The following is a 22,448-nucleotide window of genomic DNA, read 5'->3' as shown; positions in this document are numbered from 1 at the left end:
AAGTGGCCCAAGTTGGTCTCAAACTCCCGGGCTGAATCAATCTACCCTCCTCCGTCTCCCAAAGTGTTGGGATTACAGGCATGAGCCACTGCCCCAGGCTGGTATTTACTTTTCTGCTGGTGGAAGGGCTTCACCCTTGTCCAGTGCCCTGACCACAGCTGAAGAAGCCAAGCTTCAGGGACCAGTAGCTCTACGTCAGGGGCAGCAGCACCCTTTCTGCTTTAGTTTCTCTTCCTACTTTTTGGAAGATGGTCACAGTTGTCATTCAATAGTAGCTATTTTCTCAACAGCTGTTCCAGGCAGGAAAAGCAGGCACTGGGGTTGTTTAACCCCCATTCACCGAGTATATGCACTTGTCCATATCACACAGCCAGTTGCTGTTCCACGAGGAAGAAGAACCCTGCAGGGTTGTTTGGCTACTGACCAGGTTCCTCTCTCAGGAGAGCTGGATTCCCAGTGGCCTCGTTAGGGTCAGCCAAGGGTCAGAATCTCAGGGTCCTCTGGCAAGGTTAGGAAACCAGTCCCCCAACAGCATATTCTATTTGTTTGAGAGAGGTAAGCTTCCAAGCCTGGGAGTGGTAAAAGGAGAGGATAGGGGACACCACAAACAAGGCTGTGTTCTGGATTCAAGGAAAAGCCACCAAGCCATCGATAAAAATAGAGATTTTATTCTGCAGAGGAAGATGCTACATTGGTGGGGGCGAGGAGCCACTAATAACTACAATGGAAGGAAATACCGATTCCAGGAGGCAAACGCATCTTTGAGAAACTGAGGAGAGAAGAGGGACCATAAAAGGCTGCAGGGAGAAAGAAGAGAATAGTGGAGAGGGATAGGGTTGGGTTGGAGGTGTTCTTTGCAAACCAGGCTGGGACCCAGCACAATAAATAGTTTTATTTACAACATCCAAACTCGTGGCTCTGTATCCACGTTTCAGTGCAAATTATTTACACACTGATGAGGAGGCAGGACAGGAAGGGGTAGGAGGTGGCCCAGGGAGGCATGGCTCACAGCTGTTCAATGGCTCCACGACAGAGACTGGGAGAATGGGGGCATTTCTGCTGGTTCCCGCAACCTCATTTCCACATCATCACAGCTGCCCTTTTGCCCTGGAACCTCCTGCTTCAGCGGCAGGTGGGGAGGAGAAAGGCCCTGATGCCCAGGTGTGGGTTCAGGGTCTGCACCCGTGGCAGGAGAATAGGAAGGGGCCTCGGAGGACCCAGAGAAAACGCAGGACAAAGGGGAAGAAGAGAGGCAGAGAGGTCACTGGCACGATGGAGCAGGCAGAGTGACACCGTCAGGAGCTGACCCCATGGCGGAGGGCACCCATCCTTCTCCCACCTCCTGGCCAAGCAGGGGGCAGTGCAACAAGGGGTCTCCCGCGGAGAGGGAGGGAGGTAGGTCCGGGGCAGGTCCATCAGGATGGCAAGAGGGTTCATGCCGCCCCAGGCAAGTGGTTTGAGGAGTCCCCAGGTAGGAGGAAGTGGGAGAGATGGGATACATATGAACCGCGGGGAGTGTGACTGGAGGTACTCGGGTGGGCGAATAACCGGGTCTTGAGTGCCAGCGAGTCTGTTTGGGGGAGGGCTCGCGGAGAGCGTTCCCGGGGGCAAGTCCGCGCAGCGCCTCACAGACACTCGTGCAGTACGCGCGTGTGCGTGCAGTTGCGGCAGCTGACGTGGCAGCACCAGTGGAAGGTGCAGTTGCAGCGCTCAGTGACGCGCTGCGTGCGCGTGCGGTGGCCTCTGCCGCAGCAGAGCAGCTCGCAGCCGTCCAGCGCGGGCGACGAGCTGTTACAGGCGCGCCCTGCCGTGCCCGCTGTACCTAGGCGTCCGCTGTACGTGCAGAAGTTGGGCGATTTCTCGAAGTAGACGAGGTCGTGGGGGGAGGGCGGTTTGTGGGCCGGGTCTTCTGGCTCCAGGCGCAGCAGCTCCGCCCGCGAAGCGCGGTTGCTGCCGCGGTTGCCGTAGAGGACGCGCGAGGCGCCGTCGAAGCGGTCGCGCAGCACATCGCCCACGGCGCGCAGGGTGGGCAGCCGCATCCAGCACGTGCGCACCGTGCAGGATCCGGACATCCCGTGGCACTTGCACTCCTGACGCATCTCGGAGAATACGGTCTGCGGGGAGAGGGGAAGAAAGAGTGTCCCAGGGCACCCGGCCAGAGTCACCCTCCCAGACACTGCCCCCTCCCGGACGCCACGGGGGCCGGACCTCAGCAAAGGCCCAGGCCTAGCTGAGCCCAGGGGAAGGGAGGCGCGAAATGTTCCGCTGAGATTTGGAAACCCTGCCCAACCCTGCTCCGCCGCGGCGGGTCAGTCTCGTCCTCTCAGGCTTGTTTTTCAAATCTGTATAGTGAAGAGACTGCGCTTGATTTGTAACCTCTTCTACCTGTCCGCGGGCCAGGCATCCCTTTGCCCTCAGCCACTGTCTCTATTCTCCGGCTTCTTTCCAAGCCTCCAGCTCTCCCAGGACGCCCTCTCCTGGTGCCCCTTGCCTTATCTCACTGACCGTCTCTTCCCCAGCCCGAGGTTGGCCGCTGCCGCTCCGCTTAGGGTGCAGAGCCTCTCAAAGCTCACCGTACGGCCAGCCTCGTTGTTGTGAAGGTTCATGAGGAAGCGCAGGTCCCGCCCCTTCTCCCCGGAGTCCACGAACTCCCGGCCGAAGAGGCGGCCGAAGTCAATGTTGTCGCTGCAGCCCCCCCAATGCCAGTCGGGGCCCCCGGGGCCGCGCCGCCGGTAGTCACACGTGCAGGATTCGATGGAACCCTCTGAGCAGGAGCGCGCCACCGAATGGGTGACCCCGGCGGAGGTGATAGCGAAGATAAACGCCGTTTCTCGACAGCCTGTGGGAGAAGGGAGCAAGGGATCGGCGAGGGTGTACGCGGGGCGCGGCCAGCACCCTCAGCGAAGGGCTTGGGACCGGAATCCAACCCCCGACTCCGCACTTAGAGTCCTGAGAGCCAAGGCCGGCAGTGCTGGAAAGCTGGTCTCTAGGGCTAGTAGAGAAAGCAGGTGCGTGGGCACGCAGCCACGTCCACGGGCGTAATCACACCTTACTGGGAGGTTCCAGGGCGCATTTTGGCTCGATAGCGGAAGTGGAGCAGCCCCAGAGAGAAAAACCAAAGAGAGGGGAGCAGAAGAACCATACATCCCCAAGACTTCTTCGCAGCCCAAAAGTTTCGGCCCATGTTGCAGATGCAAGTCTTGCTAGGCGAGAGGCAAGACACACGCCTGCAGAGAGCAGCTTCCCAGGTGCTTTTGAGAGAGGCTGGGGGAAAGCGGCGGTCAGCCGGCGTCCGCGACCTGAAACTTTATCTGGGGCAGTAGCTCAGAAAAGTTAAGCTTCGCTTCCAGGGTGCACGGCTGTTAGAAGTCTGGCCCCGAGCTGGCGCTGGGCACCAGGCACTTGGCGGGTTGATCGTGTGACCCTCCAGACGCCTGGGACACCTTCTCTGAACTCGCCCGCCCATGCCCTGGGGGTGACCCCGCGTTTCCCCTGCTCCCGGAAGCGTCGCCTTCCTGGGCACCCACCTCGGTTGACGATCTTGCCGAAGAGGTGGGGCCCTGGAGCAGTGGGACAGTTCCAGCGGCGATTCCGGAACTGCCACTTGCACTCGCGCACGGCACTCTGCAGCCCCCCACTCACGCTGTGCAGGATCCCCGGATTTTGGCGTATCAGACGCCGCTGTTTGCGGCTCAACAGCTGCAGACTGGGCTCGAGTACCAGTTGCAGACTCTTGGAGTCCGTCAGCAGGTTCGTGGAGGAGGCTACGTTCACAATACCCCTGGTGGGACGTATGATAGCTCAGGCTCAGGAAGGGGATCCGCACCCTAACCATAAAAACTGTGCCACCCAGTCCTCTTCCTGGGGGTATGTGGCTGGAGAGAGTGGCGGGAGATTAATAATACGCTAATAACCCCGCGCTCCCAGGCTCACTAATTTGAAAGAACTGGGCGTCCAGACTTGTGTGTCCCCAGTAGTCCCAGGGCTGCTCGCCTGAGCCCTAGGTCCGGAGACTGGACAGAAGAGGTACCCGGAGACCGAGTGTCTACCTCGGATCTCCGAGCCTCTTCCGGTCAGCCTGAGCGAGATAATCATGGCCTGCAGTTTTTGCCCACCCAAGGCGTGAAATGCTTAGGAGTCCCACCCTCTTCTCCCCTCCTTTCTAAGCGAACGCCTGGCCCTTCACTTCCCGAGGTGGGGAAACCTGTGGTGAGGCCACTACCGTGAGGCTGGAGTTGGCGCTCAAAGGGGAAGGGCGGTACTAGATGAGAGTGGGCTCCCTGCCTGGGGTATCTTAGGCCTCCGCGGGCGGGCGGATCATTCGCCCCACTTCTACAGAGCTGGAGTCTGGGGCAGCTCCATGCCAGATCGCCCTTCGGTGTCGCGGAGGGAAGTCAGAGCGGGGAGGGAGTCTGTGGGCAGACGGATCCCAGAGCGTGGGAGCTGGGTAGGGTTGGCCCCTGGCTCTGTGCCTCGGGACAAGTGGCGACCCCGCACCAGCTCACTTACCACCATCGGCCACTGCTGTTGGCAGCCAGGGCTGCGGGCAGAGCGGCCAGCGCCAGCAGCAGCGTAGCAGAAACCCAGCCAGGCAACAGCGCCCAGAGCCCCATGGCCTGCCTGACTTTGCCCGCTCTGTGCTGCAGTTGCGGCGACTTTGGCTGTTGCCCGCGACGATGGGACGGGACGCGGCGGTGGCGGCAGTGGCGAGAATTCGCAGTCTGGCTTTAACAACCCTGGGGGCGGGCGGCGGACAGCATGGCTCGCGGTCCCGGCTGGTGGGCTGAGGCGGCCACGGCGGGCGGCACCGCCTCTTATAGTTGCGGCGCTGGCTGAAGTGACGGGAGGAGGCTGCCCCGCCGGGCCGCACTGTGGCACCAGGGCGCACCGGTTAGGGGCGCAGACAATGGGCAGCGAGCGGGGCTGTGGTTCCCGCCCGTCTGAGCCGAGAGCTGGCGGGTTGGCCGTCGGGGCTCACCCCCGCCCCCTGCCCGGTGGCCCCCGCCTCCGGGCCTGCACTGGCCGCGGACCCCTCCCCTTGGGACACCCTCCCACGCGCGCTCGCCTCACTCAGCTGAGCGTCCGGAGCCCGTCGGGGACTAGCATCCGCCAGGGGGCGCGGCGAGAGTGTGCTGCGGGGAGAGCCCGCCAGGGGCCCAGCCCGCCTCGCCACCCGCGGTGGGGTTGTCCCCTCGACGTCACCCCGGGCCCCTCCGACGTCCCCTCTCTCCCCCGTCCTGACTGTCGGAAGGAAAGCTGTGGTTCTGGGCAGCGACTCCGGGGAGACGCTTAACCGCCCAGGAACCCCCGATGGCTGGACAGAGAAGGAAAAGGGGGAGACGGGGGCGTGAGGGCGGCTGTGGTCAGGGAAATCCCGGGGATGAGTTGTGGGGGTGAGCTGACCAAAAGGAGCCTAGCGGTGGAGAGAAACCTGAAGCAGCAGGCAGTTTGCTCATGTGGGCCAGAAGGAGCGGACAAGTGGCTCTGTGTGTGTGTGTGTGTGTGTGTGTGTGTGTGTGTGTGTGTGTGAAGTGAGACAACATGAATATGGGTGGGAGTGAGAATGTGCTGTGTTCTGAGGGTGCATCCTCTTGTGTGTTGGTACGTGCAGAAACTCCTTGTTCTGGTGAAGGATGTGAGGAAACTTTCCAAAGAATTTTGGAATTTCGCTCAAGTCAGAAAGGGTCATGGAGTCACCTTGTCACAGTCACCGCCTGGGGCAGTGTGTCAGGAAGGTGGTGGTGATGGTTGACAGGAGACTCAGAAGCATGACTGAGGGATGCAGAGTGTCTGGATTGTGTATGGAGTGGGTGGATGAGCGTGTGCATGGGATGATTAAATATGTGTGTATATGTCATTCTGTTGCCCTTTGTACCTCGTGGCATCCTATGGTGTGTCACACTGTGGTATGTGTCAACCAGTGCATGTCATTGAGAGAGAGAGCCGAGCCTACAACCAAGATGGTATTGAGGTGAACCGAGCCTGGAGTGGCTAAGTCTCTGAGGCCTACGCTCAGAAAGGATGGGAAGTGGTGTGGATGTCCAATGTATGCATGGTGATGGAGAGGACTGGGAAGACAAGGGTTATTGCTGGCTGCATTGAACCTAGATTAGGAAACTTGTGCCTCCATGTGTTTGCTTCTCTTTGGATTTTTCTGCCACGTTTCTGTCTTCCCCCAAAGCTCTGGTTCCCACCATACTGGGATACCCAGAGTGCCTGTGACCATCTCATCCATTGTACATTTTTCTCTTCTCTCCCAGGGACTCCTACTCAGCCTCAAGGCCACTTTGGCCTCCTATTGAAGAAGTGACAGGCTGGGTGCTGTGGCTCATGCCTGTAATCCCAGCACTTTGGGAGGCCAAGGTCAGGAGATCGAGATCATCCTGGCCAACATAGTGAAATCTCATCTCTAATAAAAATACAAAAATTAGCTGGGTGTGGTGGCGTGCACCTGTAGTCCCAGCTACTCGGGAGGCTGAGGCAGGAGAATGGCTTGAACCCAGGAGGAAGAGATTGCAGTGAGCCGAGATCACACCATTGCACTCCAGTCTGGGCTACAGAGCGACTCCGTCTAAAAAAAAAAAAAAAAAAAAAAAAAAAGAAGAAGTGGCTGCTTTTCCCTATATGGTGAATAGGGGGCACTGCCAGCCTGGTTATCATGCCCCACCACCACACACAGATGGCCCCTGGAAGGAGGGAAGATCTTTACATCTCTTCTCTCTCCTCATTTTGCAGAATTAAGAATAGATCAGGCAGTTGTTCAAGGTCCACATCTAATAAATGAATCAATGGTAGAACCAGGTTAAAACCCAGACCAATTTGACTCAAAGCCCATGCTCTTTCGAACTTACCAGCTGCTTGCCAGTGTGCAGCAACTGCATGCTGGGAACCCTTCTCAAAATTGATAGGTTAAAATAATTTTTAGGGACTTCCTGCCTCCCTTTTGAGTTCTAGCTCTCATTTTTTTTCATCTGTCTTGTCTTTTAGGATGCCTTCTGACTGAGAAATTTCCCCAGGCCTGAACCTAGAGTCTTAAGTCCCAGAAATGACAGGATTCTCTTCCAAGGCAGGGAAATCACTCTTAGGAATAAATGTCAGGTAAGTTTCATTAATATTCCTGGGCACTTGTGTTTTAAATGGGATGTATGTTAACCCAAATGAAGCCTGATGGAAGTTATTTTATAAAGAAATGTCCTTCTTTCCCTTTTTTCTTCCCCTTTGCCCAGCCTAGTATATCTGGCCCTTCCAAGGATCCACCCCTGAGGGAAAAGGTGTAGTGGTCCAGCGTCCTCCATAGATCCAAAAGCCAGTAGTCTCTGCAGAGAGGACTCAGCATAGATGACTCAAGTAAATGGACAATGTCCCATGGGGAGCCTGTCCTTTATCTCTTATGAGTTTCTTCCCACTGGGGCCTGGGTTACAGCTTTTGGCCTGGTGGATTGATAAAACACCGTGAGGGTGGGAGGCTGGCTGGAAGATATGGAAGCCCTGTCTTTGACCACTGGTGTCAAGCAGAGGTGGGAAGAGAGGAAAGGAGCCACTGTGCTTTGTTCCAACATTCCACCCACCAGGAGTAGGGGAGAAGAGGGTAAGGCCCCTAGATCTGGGTCACATTTGTTATGACCTGGCTCACATTTCTTTTTCTTTTCTTTTTTAAAATATGAAATGCTTCACAAATTTGCATGTCATCCTTGCGCAGGGGCCATGCTAATCTCTGTATCATTCCAATTTTAGTATACGTGCTGCCAAAACAAGCACCCAAATTTCTGTTTATATCAAATAATCATGATATCAACTGTCCCCTTTTTCTTTCCTGCATCATCCACTTACCTCTCTCCTGGAACATACACATAAGCATGCAGACATGCTGCAATAGTACCCATCTGAAAAACCCAAAAACTTCATTAGACCCCACGTTACTGCCCAAGATTGCTCCATTTCAGTGCTCCATTTTACTGCAAAAATCTAAAGGGTTGATTTAATTACTAGAGCCGATATCTTTTCTTTTCTTTTCTTTTCTTTTTTTTTTTTTTGAGACGGAGTTTTGCTCTTGTTGCGCAGACTGGAGTGCAGTGGTACGATCTCAGCTTACTGCAACCTCCGCTTTCTGGTTTCAAGCAATTCTTCTGCCTCAGCATACTGAGTAGCTGGGATTACAGGTGCCCACCAACACTCCCAGCTAATTTTTGTATTTTTAGTAGAGAGGGGGTTTCACCATGTTGGCCAGGCTAGTCTCGAACTACCGACCTCATGATCTGCCCACCTCGGCCTCCCAAAGTGCTGGGATTACAGGCATAAGCCACTGCGCCCAGCCCAAACCATCTTTCCTAAAACAGAAGTCTGATTAATTCATTTGTCTGCTCAAAATTTTCCAATGAGTCCCCATCTCACTCAAAGTAAAGGCCAAAATCTTTACAGGGACCTCCTTCCTAGCCCTCCAGCTTCATTGCCTACCACTCTCTTCCTTGTGAATTCCTCCTCACCAGCCCCGCTGGCCTCTTTTCTAATCCTTTGAACCAAGCATGCTCCTTTCTAAGGGTCTGTGCACCTGCTTTTCTGTCTGCTAAAATGCTCTTCCTCAGATCTCTCCATGCATTTGTTCCCTCGGTTTGTTTTCCCTCCCCCTTTATAAAATAGAATCCCACTACTAATCTCCTTTACTCTGCTTCATTTTTCTCTATATCAATTTTGACCATGGATGACTTTAAAGGCTTGAAGTTGAAAATCAGTAGCAAACCACCCCCCTGGAATAGGGGTAGAGGTGAGATGTTAGAGGGGAGAGGGGCTTTGCCTTGGCTTTGGGATCTGGGAGGAAGCAGGGCACCAGGGTTGAGAGTTTGTGGGCAGAGGAGCCTACCCTCCTTTGAAGCACCCGCAGGCAGCACTGCCCCATTGGACTAGGAAGGCATAGCCCATCCATTAGGCCTGAGTAGAGAAGGGGGCAAAAATTCTGTCTAAGGTAATCCCATGGATTTGTTGGGGTCGACTGCTGAAAGTGGGGCCTTCCTCAGAGTCCAGTATACAGTCGGCCCGCAGACCCTTTGGTGCCTCCAGGTGGTGGCCTACGGTGCTGCAGCAGAAGGCGCATTAGGCAGAGGGTGGGCAGCGCAGCTGAGCTCACCGCCACGGGCGCATCCATCCCTCCTGGGCCTATAATTTGGGTTCCCCAGGCCTGGCCGCCCCTATCAGCGGCTCAGCAACAGATGAGTCACCCGGGACCCCGGGCCAAGGCAAACATGGGGGGAGGAGGAGGAGGAGGCTTCCCAGGCTTTAGCCACCGCCTCAGTTGCTCGACATCCCCCAATCTCCAGGGGCCCCCACTCTTTTCTTTGACCCCCGCCCTCCAGGGCCCCAGTGTTCTTCCCACATTGCTCTTGTTACACCCTCCATACCTAGGATAGGAAGGGCAGCCCTCCACTCTTCTCATCGAGGGGAAGGGGAACCAGCTTGCTCCTAGATCCTCCCTGCAGTGATGAAAGCCCCCCACTTTCCCCCTCCTGTCATTGGCCCCGACCCACGTCAAGGTCTCTCTGGTTCCCGTCCCTCCCCTTTCTTGGAGCTGGCCGCGTGCTTGGGGTATTAGGCAATGGGTGTGCACCCGCAACCCTCTCCAGGCCCCGCCTGTCCCACCGCCCTCTAGCCGCCTGCGGGTCAGTGCTCAGGCCAGCCGGTCGGGCTGAGGGCACTGCGGGCCAGCTCAGGCCACCCAGTCTGCCGGCCTGTGGCCTCTTGTCCCAGAGTTGGGCTTCAGTAGAGAGAAGGAGCAGGACTCTGGGTCCATGGATTTGGAACAGTCCTGCTTGGGGAGACCTAGGGTCACCAGGAAGTTGAAACCTATTGTAGTAGTTCTGTCCCTTGCCCCTTCTTGGCACCTGACTGTATGCTGGAGCTTGACAAGGGTAGAATCAGAAGGCAAAAAAAAAAAAAATCCCAAACCTAAGGGGGACCCAGGAGACACATGGAGAAATACAAATGTCCATGAGGTCCCCATGGAGAAGAAAGGCTTAGGCAACCTCATTCCCCTCTTCCAAGGACCTGGCAGGAATCCCAGGCTGACTGCAAGAAAAAGAATAAGGACACTGGTGGGGATCACAAATCCAGGTGTAAGGATGAAAACTATAAGATGGGACTTGCAGATTCTGGTGACCTCCAAAACCACACATGGTTTGGCTCTTGTCCTCTAAATGGGAAGGAGGGTCAGGAACTCTAGGGCTCCCTTTTCCCCATCCCAAAGGTAGAGAATCAGAGAAAAGCAGCCTGGTCCAGGATGTCCAGTGTCAGAGACCATGGCACTTTCACCTCCCCAGACTGCTCATCAACCTGGCACATAAAGGTGATCTGTAAATATCCCAACAGATGTAAGTTTGCTTGATCTCCTGTCTCAGACTGCTGTGCCCGCTATCCAACAGTGACCCCTGCAGCACGGGCAGGACCTCCAGCAGCACAGACTGGAGGCTGGCTGCCCAGCAGAGCTGCAATGCCACCACCAAGAAAGAGGTGACTGTGGTTGTGGGTATCATCCCTGTGCCTCTGCTTGCTGGGGGCAGTCTGAGTCAATGTGCTTGGGGCGCGTGGGGCCAGCCGTGCCTTGGGCTGCGGTCTGGCGGGGCGGGGGGCGGCTGGAAAGCCTGGGGCCCCTCTCTGGCAAAAATAGCCCGCAGTGGTTAGAGCTTCGAGGGTGAGTCAGGCGGGAGCACGGTGGCGCCTAACCCCTTCGCTGCCACTGGATCTTCCTAAGGCGGTTTGCCTTTGCCTATGCACCCCAAGACCAGGCTCTTTCCCGGCTGCCCTTAGGCTTGGCTCAATTTTGGATCCCAAGGCCCTCCTCATCCCACAAGAAGCAAGTCTACAGCTTGAAGCAGGAATCCAGGCCACCCAATGTGCAGACCGGGGGAATCCCGAGAAGGGTAGGATACCTCTGCTGGCAAGCATCCCTGCCAGGCAAGGAAGCATCGCGGCAGGCTGATGATCTTTGGTGCTACCTGAACCTCTGCTAGGGCCAAACTCTGAGGCCAAAGCTGACTCCTCCAAAGGGGCAGGCGCAGGGCTTGGAGGTGGGTGGGAACCAAGCTGCCCAGACCTGTGCTTCTCCTGCCCGCTCTGAGTACCCTAGGTGCGCTCAGGCTGTGGGTGCCACATGTGACTGTCCCACACCGAGAAGCCCAAAGACTGTCCGGCTCCATCCTCATCTTGTCAAAGGCACTTTCCAGCCACCCTGATCTTGGTGGAGAAACTGACTCAAAGAGAAGTGATGAAAGATGTGGCCACTTTGGTCCCGTTCTGGCTCCCTAGGAAGGTTACTACACCCTCCCTGCAGCCTTGGCGACCCCAGAGCAGGTGAGAGGAACTCTGGCCACCTCCTTCTTCAGTAGGGCCAAGCCTGAACCCAGGCATCGGGGGAGAGGGGGTGGGTGTGTGTGTGGGGGTGTGTGTGTGTGTGTGTGTGTGTGTGTGAGTGCGCGAGCGCGCTGCGAGGAGGGGGAGCGGCTGCATTTGCCTGGTCAAGGCTGGGAGTGGAGAGTAGGGTGGGGAAGCCCCAGGCTCGGGGAGGGGCCGCAGCTCTGTCAGCCCGGCAGAGCCACCGTGAGCTCCGCGCCAGCAAAGCCAGAGCCCTCAGTCCTTTGCTCGCAGGCTTGCTAGCTCTCTGGATCACTCCCTCCCTTCCTCCCTCCCTTCCTCCCCGCGGCCGTGGCGGCGCTGGGGAAGCGGTGAAGAGGAGTGGCCCAGCCCTGGAAGAATGCGGCTCTGACAAGGGGACAGAACCCAACGCAGTCTCCCCACGGTTTAAGCAGCACTAGTGAAGCCCAGGCAACTCAACCGTGCCCGTCCCGGACCCCGCACCCAAACCACTGGAGGTAATTAGACCTGGGAAAGCAGGGAGGGCAGGGACGTGCACACAGGGAAGAGACAGGCACGTGTGTAGTCAGACAGACAGACACGCATCCACCCACAGAAGCACAGAGACACAGAGAGCCAGAGATATTGCTAGCAATAAAGACAGAGAGAATAAAGGAGTGCCCCCAGATTTAGAAAGCAATGAATGTGAGAGCCAAGGGGTGAGGACCAGACGGGTGCCTATGGAGGAGGGGAGCTTGTAGTTAGGCAAGGTGGGGGATAGGGAAGAGGACTCAGTCTGCGCCACAGTACCTTCTAGGAGAGAGCCAGGCTCGCCTCCCCATCTTTCCTGCACCTGGAGCCTCTCCTCTTTCCTTGCTGCTCAGGGAGGAGGCAGTGTGGGTGGGGAACTCATTCTTGGACCTTTCTCATGGAGCCTGCTTGCCCTTGATGACACCTGGAAGTGACACCCCCTTAGGTGGTGGGGAACCTCCTCCCTATCCCTCTCTCTAGCCCTGTGAGGGCGGCGAAGCTAGTCGTGGGGCCCTGGAAAAGGGAGCAGTAGACGAGGTTGTGGGGTAAGTGTTTGTGAGTCTGTGTGTCTGAGTTTGTATGTGAGTGTGTGTCTGTGTGCTGGGCGTTGTGTCTGATTGGGCAGGGTTCCAGGGGTGCTCACTTGAGTCCTGAGCTGGGACAACTCCTGGACTCTTCTTCTTTAAGACCTCCAAGCCTCAGGGACTCTGGGAATCAAGGGGTGATTCTTCTTGTTTGAGGAGGAATGAGAAGGGTCAGTAGGGTGGCACCGGTGGTTTAGGAGCCCGAAGGAGGGCATCACTTGGTTCTCCAGGCGAGCCGCCCTATTCCTGAACCCGCATCAAGTCTTCTCGTCCCTCAGGTCCTGATCGATCTGCCCACCGGAGCCTCCGGGCTTCGACATGCTGGAGGAGCCCCGGCCGCGGCCTCCGCCCTCGGGCCTCGCGGGTCTCCTGTTCCTGGCGTTGTGCAGTCGGTGAGCAGTTCACCTTGTCTCCCAGGCCCCAGAAGCACCGACCAGGGGTGGGGAGAGTTGGAGGGGTCTGGACCGCAGACCCCAGACGCCTTCTTGGTTCCCAGGGCTCTAAGCAATGAGATTCTGGGCCTGAAGTTGCCTGGCGAGCCGCCGCTGACGGCCAACACCGTGTGCTTGACGCTGTCCGGCCTGAGCAAGCGGCAGCTAGGCCTGTGCCTGCGCAACCCCGACGTGACGGCGTCGGCGCTTCAGGGTCTGCACATCGCGGTCCACGAGTGTCAGCACCAGCTGCGCGACCAGCGCTGGAACTGCTCAGCGCTCGAGGGCGGTGGCCGCCTGCCGCACCACAGCGCCATCCTCAAGCGCGGTGAGCCTGGCTGGGCGGGTAGGCGCTGCCGCGGAGGCTAGAGGGTGGGGGGCGGACCGAGGCGCGCGGAGGCGGGAAGGAACGGGTTCGCTGCTTCGGGAGGGGCCTCTCCTGGAATTCCCCCCTCCCCCCTCAGACCCGCTCTGAGCCAGGTCTGGCCACTCGTCTGGGGCCCTGTGCGCCTAACTTCCACCTGCGTGCTGCCGGCGAGGCAGCTGGGTCCCTGCTCTCCTACCCTAGGGCCCCCCTTTCCTGCCTCCGCCCAGCTTAATCTGGGTTGCACCTGTGAGCAAGAGATGCCCCCAGTCCTGGAAGCTTCAAACGGCCCCCTATTGCCTCTCCTATTTTCTCTCCCCCCATCTTGGCTGGACAAGCCCAGGCTGGTGTCCCCAGTGTCTCAGCGGGGGTGGAGTGACGCCCCCAACCGTTTAAGGGTTAAATCTGCTCCCCTAATTGCTGGGGTTCCCAGGAGCCAAAGCTGGGAACAAAGACCCTGATGACTTTGAAGCTGGGGAGCCAGTCCCCTCCTCTGTGCTGTGGGGGCTCCAGGTGTTGCTCACCTGAGCAGGTGAAGAACGGCTGGAGAGGCAGAGAACAGGTCACTGCTGGCCTGGTCTGGGAGGCATGGCTGCCTCTCCCCATTCCCTGCTGGAGTTCACTCCCTGAGGTGTAAAGACCCATGGGGGCTCAGCCCAGAGATGGGGGCAGTGCTCTGGGGACTATGGGGTTAATAGGCAGCTGCCATCTGCAGGGGAATTCCCAAGACTTGTGCAAACAGCTTCACCCCTGGAGGGTTGGAGTTGGGGGATCAGAAGGCTGGCCCAGGAGCCCTGGATCCTGGGGTAGGAGAGGCCTGGTCTCTAAGAGGGTGCTGTCTCTCATCTTCTCAGGGCTCCGGAGAGCCCCTGCCTAAAATGAAGTGAGGGTCCCCCTCCTTCCCCACAGGGCCTGGTGTAGGGCAAGGCTTGGACACCTAAATGGTAAGCATGTTTATTTAAGTCTGGGAAAGGCTTGGCATCCTGAGCTTCTGTGACCCCCAAAACATAACAAAGAAGCCAACCTTTTAAGAGGGCCTTAGGGAAAATCACTCCCCCACCTCTCTCCTCCTCTCAGTGTTTTATAGGGTAATAGCAGGTTAGGATAAACATTAAAAGGGCAGTCTTGAAGGGCAAATATAAAACTACATCCTGGGAAGCGGAAGGGCAGCTCCATAGCTCCAGTGCTTTGGGGGTGCTAGGGTGGTGGAAGGTAGGTTGGTTAAAAGACTGACTAACCCTGAAGTGAAATTAAAAAAAAAAAAAAAACAGAACCACAAAGGCTCTGCTGCCACCTCACCCAAGCTCCCTGCAGGGTTGGGGGAATTTCTAAGGCTTTCAGATGTAGAACTCCGTTGTACACATCTTCAAAGACCTCAGGGACTCCCTCTTAGTCATCTCCCAACTCCTCTGGGCTAGCTCTTTCATCTACACCTGAAAATCACCGACTTACAGAATGAGAATGGGCCTCAGAGATCATCTTGACCCATCGTCTCGCACCTCCCTTTAGAAATGAAGAAGTTGAGGCTCTGTGCTTTCTGTACCCTTCCTTGTCCCATGACTTTCCTCCAAATCACTCAGCTGGTAAATGGCAGGGTCAGGATTCAGTTAGGAATTTCTGGAGTTGGAGGGGGGCTGTTTATTTCTTTCTGCCTCCACACTCTCATCTGCCTGTCAACCTTACCTCCACCATCACAACCTTCTCATCCCCAGGTTTCCGAGAAAGTGCTTTTTCCTTCTCCATGCTGGCTGCTGGGGTCATGCACGCAGTAGCCACTGCCTGCAGCCTGGGCAAGCTGGTGAGCTGTGGCTGTGGCTGGAAGGGCAGTGGTGAGCAGGATCGGCTGAGGGCCAAACTGCTGCAGCTGCAGGCACTGTCCCGAGGCAAGAGTTTCCCCCACTCTCTGCCCAGCCCTGGCCCTGGCTCAGGCTCCAGCCCTGGCCCCCAGGACACATGGGAATGGGGTGGCTGTAACCATGACATGGACTTTGGAGAGAAGTTCTCTCGGGATTTCTTGGATTCCAGGGAAGCTCCCCGGGACATCCAGGCACGAATGCGAATCCACAACAACAGGGTAGGGCGCCAGGTATGTGTGTACATCTTGTCCTGGGTCTCCCCAGCTTTTGAGGCCTGGTTAGAGTTTGAGAGGCACAGGGGAATAATAGGATAAAGTGTGATGAGTGACTGACACCATCAGCAAGTCACCCAGCCTCAGTTTTATATCTGTAAAGAATCTAATGATACTTACCTTACAATGTTATTAAGACTGAGCTAGCAGGCCAGTGTGGTGGCTCACGCCTATAATTTCAGCACTTTTGGAGGCTGAGGGGGGAGGATTGCTTGAGGCCAGGAGTTCAAGAACAGCCTGAGCAATGTAGTTGACCCCATCTCTATATTTTAAAAAATTATATATAAAAACAGACTGGGCCGGGCGCGGTGGCTCATGCCTGTAATCCCAGCACTTTGGGAGGCTGAGGTGGGCAGATCACCTGAGGTCAAGAGTTCGAGACCACCCTGGCCAAGGTGGAGAAACCCAATCTCTAATAAAGTACAAAAATTAGGTGGGGTGCGGTGGCTCACGCCTGTAATCCCAGCACTTTGGGAGGCTGAGGCGGGCAGATCACGAGGTCAGGAGATCGAGACCATCCTGGCTAACACGGGAAACCTCGTCTCTATTAAAAATACAAAAAATTAGCCGGGCATGGTGGCATGTGCCTGTAGTCCCAGCTACTGGGGAGACTGAAGCAGGAGAATCGCTTGAACCCGGGAGGCGGAGGTTGCAGTGAGCCTAGCTTGTGCCACTGCACTCCAGCCTGGGCGACAGAGCGAGACTCCATCTCAAAAAAAAAGGGCCAAAACTTAGCCAGGCATGGTGGCCGGCACCTGTAATCCCAGCTACTCAGGAGGCTGAGGCAGGAGAATCGCTTGAACCTGGGAGGCGGAGGTTGCAGTGAGCCGAGATGGCTGCACTTCAGCCTGGGCGACGAGAGCAAGGCTCCATCTCAAAAAACAAAAACAAACAAACAAAAAACCAGACTGATCTAGCAAATGGTATACCCAGCATAGTGCCTCATCCTTGGCTCACTACATAGTAGCTATTATTACAGCTGCCTTCCCTACAGAATTTAGGCATGCTGTGGGCCAGACTCCCAATTTTATAAGTGCTTACAATGGAAAGAGCACTGGATTGGGTGTCAGGACAACTAGAGTTGAGTCTTGGCTCTATTACCAGCTGTTGATGGAAGACGGACAAATCACACCGCTCTAGCCTCAATTCTGTCATCATAAAATGAGGGAGTTGGCTATTAGTTAACTGCAATGTCCTTTCTATTCTGATATGCCACGTTATTCTTGCCTCCATTTGTCCCTCTCTGTGTTCTCTGTTCCCTTCCCTCTGCTGTGCCTCTGTGTTCTGTCCATTTGCTGCCCTCCGCTTCACCTCTTCTCTCCCTGATGCTCTAGGTGGTAACTGAAAACCTGAAGCGGAAATGCAAGTGTCATGGCACGTCAGGCAGCTGCCAGTTCAAGACATGCTGGAGGGCGGCCCCAGAGTTCCGGGCAGTGGGGGCGGCGTTGAGGGAGCGGCTGGGCCGGGCCATCTTCATCGATACCCACAACCGCAATTCTGGAGCCTTCCAGCCCCGTCTGCGTCCCCGTCGCCTCTCAGGAGAGCTGGTCTACTTTGAGAAGTCTCCTGACTTCTGTGAGCGAGACCCCACTATGGGCTCCCCAGGGACAAGGGGCCGGGCCTGCAACAAGACCAGCCACCTGTTGGATGGCTGTGGCAGCCTGTGCTGTGGCCGTGGGCACAACGTGCTCCGGCAGACACGAGTTGAGCGCTGCCATTGCCGCTTCCACTGGTGCTGCTATGTGCTGTGTGATGAGTGCAAGGTTACACAGTGGGTGAATGTGTGTAAGTGAGGGTCAGCCTCACCTTGCGGCTGGGGAATTTGCCCTGATTTCCTTCCAAGGTCAATCTTGGTCCCTGGAAGCTTAAAGTATCTACCTGGAAACAGCTTTAGGGGTGGTGGGGGTCAGGTGGACTCTGGGATGTGTAGCCTTCTCCCCAACAATTGGAGGGTCTTGAGGGGAAGCTGCCACCCCTCTTCTGCTCCTTAGACACCTGAATGGTCTAAGATGAAATGCACTGTATTGCTCCTCCCACTTCTCAACTTCAGAGCCCCTTTAACCCTGATTCATACTCCTTTTGGCTGGGGACTCCCTATAGTTTCACCACTCCTCTCCCTTGGATAACCCCAGGCACTGTTTGGAGCCATAAGATCTGTATCTAGAAAGAGATCACCCATTCATGTATACTATCCCCAAACTCCTCTACTGCAGCCTGGGCTCCCTCTTGTGGGATAATGGGAGACAGTGGTAGAGAGGTTTTTCTTGGGAAGGGGACAGAGTGCTGAGGGGCACTCTCCCCTGAATCCTCAGAGTTGTCTGTCCAGGCCCTTAGGGAAGTTGTCTCCTTCCATTCAGATGTTAATGGGGACCCTCCAAAGGAAGGGGTTTTCCCATGACTCTTGGAGCCTCTTTTTCCTTCTTCAGCAGGAAGGGTGGGAATGGATAATTTATTGTACTTAGACTTGTTCTTGGTTCCTGTTTGAAACGAAAATAAATTAAGTTACCGGACTGGATGCAGATGGTGATGTATGTACCCACACTTGGGATCCCAGTCCATAGCTTCTTTTCTAGGTTAATTCTCCTACCTTCCTACACTCAATGACTTTATGTATATCCTGCTGAGTTCCACAAAGGATTTGAAATGAATCTCAGTGACTTTGTTGGCAACTTTTCCTTTGTAAAACCAGGAAGGACTCCTATGTGGGAAGGGCTACAGTTCCAGATGTAGGCCCTATTGACTCTCTATGTGCCTCAGCTCCAGATTTCACCTTGAAACAAGGGCTGGCATTTTTTTTTGTTTTTTACTGTAAAGGGTTAGATAGTAAATATATTACACTTGTGATCTTTGTCCCAACTATTCAACTCTGCCACAATTACTCAACTCTGCTGTTATAGATCAACAGCAGCCATAGACCACACATAAATGAATGAGCATGGCCGTGTCCCAAAAACTTCATTCACAGAAAGGGGCTGCAAGACCAAATTTGGTCCCCTAGCTGCAGTTCGTTGACCCTTGTTCTAGACCACGAGGTTGCCTTCATTCTGGAGTTTTTCAGTCCTAAATGTATCTCGACACTGAACTTTGACCCAAAAGAACAGGTACTTTTTCTCTGGTTCCAAAGGAGTGAACTTGGGATATAGATGCAAGACTGATGGGAAATGTATAAAAGAGATTTATATGCTTGAAATGGGAGTTTTTCCCTCTGGAAAGTAGCAAAACCAGCCATGTTCTCTCATGGAATTATCTGCAATTTTTTTTTTTTTTTGTCCTTATTTATTTGACTGAAACAGGGTCTCACTTTGTTACCCAGGATGGAGTGCAATGGTGCGATCTTGGCTCACTGCAACCTCCTCCTCCTGGGTTCAAGCGATCCTTGTGCCTCAGTCTCCCGAGTAGCTGGGATTACAGGTATGCATTACCATACATGGTAATGTATGGTAAGTTTTGTATTTTTAGTATTTGTATTTTAGTAGAGATGGGTTTTCGCCATGTTGGTTGGCCAGGCTGGTCTCAAACTCCTTGCCTCAAGTGACCCACACGCCTTCGCCTCCCAAAGTGCTGGGATTACAGGCATGAACCACTGTGCCTGGCCTATTTATTATTATTTTTTTGAGACAGGATCTTGCTCTGTTGCCTTGGCTGGAGTGCAGTAACGTGATCTTGGCTCACTGCAAACTCCACTTCTTGGGCTCAAGCAATCCTTCCACCTCAGCCTCCCAAGTATCTGGGACTACAGACACACGCCACCATGCCTGGCTAATTTTGTGTGTGTGTGTGTATTTTTTTGTAGAGAGAGGGTTTCACCATGTTGCCCAGGCTGGTCTTGAACTCCTGACCTTAAGCGATCTGCCCATCTCAGCCTCCCATGACCTTCCTCATTTAGAGCTCTTTTGTATTTCATCTTAGTAAAATAATCTTTTTTATCTTTTAAGAGATAACCTCAACTAAACAGAAAAGGATTTATTTTTATTTATTTATTTATTTATTTTTGAGATGGAGTTTCACTCTTGTTGCCTAGGCTGGAGTGCAATGATGCAATCTTGGCTCACTGCAACTTCCACCTGTCTGGTTCAAGCGATTCTCCTGCCTCAGCCTCCCAAGTAGCTGGGACTACAGATGCGTGCCACCACACCTGGCTAATTTTTCTATTTTTAGTAGAGATTGTGTTTCACCATGTTGGCCAGGCTGGTCTCAAACTCCTGACCTCAGGTGATCCGCCCGCCTCAGTCTCCCAAAGTGCTAGGATTACAGGCATGAGCCACTGTGCCTGGCCCTAGCCCAACATCTTTGAAAACAAACTGTTATCGGGCCGGGCACAGTGGCTCACGCCTGTAATCCCAGCACTTTGGGAGGCCGAGGCAGGTGGATCACGAGGTCAGGAGATCAAGACCATCTTGGCTAACACGGTGAAACCCTGTCTGTACTAAAAATACACAAAAAAAATTAGCTGGGCGTGGTGGCGGGCGCCTGTGGTCCCAGCTACTCGGGAGGCTGAGGCAGGAGAATGGTGTGAACCCAGGAGGCGGAGCTTGCAATGAGCCAAGGTCGCGCCACTGCACTCCAGCCTGGGTGACAGAGCGAGATTCCGTCTCACAAAATAAAAAAATAAATAAATAAATAAACTGTTATCTTTCTTTCTTTCTTTTTTTCAGATGGTGTCTTGCTCTGTCTTCCAGGCTGAGTGTAATAGCTCAATCTCGGCTCACTGCAACTTCTGCCTCCCAGGTTCAAGCGATTCTCAGCCTCCTGAGTAGCTGGGATTACAGGTGCCGGCCACCACACCGAGCTAATTTTTGTATTGTTTAGTAGAGACAGGGTTTTGCCATGTTGGCCAGGCTGGTCTCAAACTCCTGACCTCAGGTGATCCATCCGCCTTGGCCTCCCAAAGTGCTGGGATTACAGGCGTCAACCACCAAGCCTGGCCTAAACTGTTATCTTTCTAAGATTCAATGCAGAAAAGGAATATGCATCACACATTTAGAACTTCACAAATGACCGTACACTTTATGCGGCTGCCAGATGCTGACTCTAACAGGTTGTTTCTTTGGCCAGAGAATGTAGAAATAGTTCTCTCCACTTCTCTAGACAACAGACACTTCTGCTATCCAAAGTACCCTCAAAATCAGATGAAATGAGAGTAGCACCAAGGTAGCGAGGACATTGAGGAGTATTAAGTTAGGGCAGTACTTTTTTTTTTTTTTTTTTTTTTGAGACAGGGTCTTAGGGTCTCTCTCTGTCACCCAGGCTGGAGTGCAGTAGCATGATCTTGGCTTACTGCAACCTCCACCTCCTGGGCTCAACCGATCCTCTTGCCTCAACCTTCTGAGTAGCTGGGAATACAGGCGTGCACCACCAGGCCCAGATAATGTTTGTATTTTTAGTAGAGATGGGGTTTCGCTATGTCGTCCAGGCTGGTCTTGAACTCCTGGACTCAAGCTATCAGCCCTCCTCTGCCTCCTAAAGTGCTGGGATTACAGGTGTGAGCCACTGTACCTGGTCGACAGTTTTGTTTGTTTTTCGTCTTGTTTTTAAGAGATAAGAGTCTTGCTATGTTGCCCAGGCTGGTCTCAAGCCCTTGGACCCAAGCAATCCTCTTGCCTTGGTCTCCCAAAGTATTGGGATTACAGGTGTGAGCCAATGTGTTCAGCCAGTACTTCTTTTTAAATTTAGAGTCAGTGTCTTGCTCTGTTACTCAGGCTGGAATGCAGTGGCAAGATCACTGCAGCCCTGAACTCCTTGACTCAAGTGATCTTCCAGCCTCAGCCTCTCAGAGTGTTGGGATTTACAGGCTTCAGTCACCACACTGGGCTCTAGGGCAGAACTTTATGGCCAAATTTTATGTCCTGGATTTCCACTTGAGCATTGAGAATTCTGGGTTTGGAAATTTGATGGAGACAGAAGAAATCCCATCCTTACTTCAGGCACTTACTGAACCTAGTGTGTGTGGAAGGAAGAGGGGATGCACTTAGAATGGGCATAGGATATAAGAGAATAATGATAAAGAATATTTATACTCAGAATTTCTCACACTCAGGACGAGAAAGGAGAATCTCTAACAGAGTCACAGCATGATTATTTCAGCTTTTTCCTGTTTCCTTCCTTTGTACTTTGGGTCCTTCTTTCCTTTCTAGCATTCCCTCTTCTTTCATCAGATACACACTGTGGCAGACTTAAGCCCCAAACCACAGCCTTGACAAATTCCAAATGGATTTTGTCAGCAAGGCCAACACACTCCTTCGCCACTTCCTAGCCCTGCTCTTAGCACATGCGCTGGGCTCAGACCCAGGCCTGGGGTCAGTGACAGGGTTGGAGTATGCAACCCACAGAGTTGGTGGCTACAATTTCAGCTTTTACTAAGCTCCAATGGCAGCCAGAGGGAGGGAGAAAGGTTGATGAACTGTAAGGCGGGCCTCTTGTCCCTCTTCAGCTCTAGATGAGTTCTACTCCTGCTGGCCTTTACCAAGTGGTTGGGAAGTTGCAGGGGGCAGTGGCCAGCTAATTGCCAGCTGGGCAGCACTCCTCCTATCTCTGCTCCTGTTTGCTCCATGGGCAGCCCACTCTGATGCTGCAACAGACACTTTCTTCTTCAGACTCCAGACAGGTGAAGGACAGAAGTGCTGGGAGATTCTCTAGTTCCATTAATCAGTCCTGACTAACATACCATGGTACCTGCTGCTTACTACATTAGACTGTCACCATTTCCATCCTTCTGTTGCACTGGGGATACAACCTTGAGAAGATCTGAAGCACTGGGCAGGAATATCAACAGGTTCCACCTCCTTGTCCGAGTTCCACAAGGCATGTGCATGTGGTAAGGGCACTAGGGAGGTTTTATAAAGCATAGTTTTGGTGGACAGTGTGGTGGGATAACCTGGCTGAGTGTTACTAGAAATTTCTAGAGAAAGAAATGCAAGAGTAATCACATGGAAATATCAAAAGACCCACTCTAGGAGTAATAATACTGGAGGAAGATCCTTTTGTAGTTCATAAGCATAATGACTGGGTGTTCACACACATGTGAGATGTGTCACCCTCAAACCTTGTTACATTGGCACACTATCCATTTGACA

The 22,448-nt window shown here is 54.1% G+C and overlaps 2 protein-coding genes, 1 long non-coding RNA gene and 2 other non-coding genes across 5 annotated transcripts; 3 read left to right on the top strand and 2 right to left on the bottom strand.

Moving 5' to 3' along the window:
- Positions 1–4,892, bottom strand: WNT1 (Wnt family member 1). The gene is made up of 4 exons (XM_003906310.3): positions 4,510–4,892; positions 3,528–3,781; positions 2,574–2,839; positions 1–2,114 (listed from the first exon to the last, which is right to left on the bottom strand). Exons 1-4 carry the CDS (start codon positions 4,611–4,613, stop codon positions 1,626–1,628), a joined length of 1,113 nt encoding a protein of 370 aa, XP_003906359.1. The 5' UTR covers positions 4,614–4,892; the 3' UTR covers positions 1–1,625.
- LOC110740677 lies at positions 3,646–8,033 on the top strand. The gene is made up of 3 exons (XR_002515636.2): positions 3,646–3,750; positions 6,988–7,098; positions 7,227–8,033. It is a non-coding gene; the product is annotated as an uncharacterized LOC110740677 (long non-coding RNA).
- Positions 7,655–7,758, bottom strand: LOC116269120. The gene has a single exon (XR_004176425.1). It is a non-coding gene; the product is annotated as a U6 spliceosomal RNA (small nuclear RNA).
- A 3,412-nt stretch (positions 8,034–11,445) lies between the features above and the next one.
- WNT10B (Wnt family member 10B) lies at positions 11,446–17,889 on the top strand. The gene is made up of 5 exons (XM_021922280.2): positions 11,446–11,855; positions 12,731–12,844; positions 12,949–13,211; positions 14,960–15,333; positions 16,710–17,889. Exons 2-5 carry the CDS (start codon positions 12,771–12,773, stop codon positions 17,166–17,168), a joined length of 1,170 nt encoding a protein of 389 aa, XP_021777972.1. The 5' UTR covers positions 11,446–11,855; positions 12,731–12,770; the 3' UTR covers positions 17,169–17,889.
- Positions 17,890–22,349: 4,460 nt separating this feature from the next.
- Positions 22,350–22,448, top strand: LOC116269074. Its single transcript, XR_004176392.1, has one exon. It is a non-coding gene; the product is annotated as a small nucleolar RNA U13 (small nucleolar RNA).

This window comes from Papio anubis, chromosome 9 (genome assembly GCF_008728515.1).
Source record: "Papio anubis isolate 15944 chromosome 9, Panubis1.0, whole genome shotgun sequence".
Classification (NCBI taxonomy): Eukaryota; Metazoa; Chordata; class Mammalia; order Primates; family Cercopithecidae; genus Papio; species Papio anubis.
The sequence above is the reverse complement of the archived record's forward strand: the minus strand, read 5'-3'. Positions and strand labels throughout refer to the sequence as shown.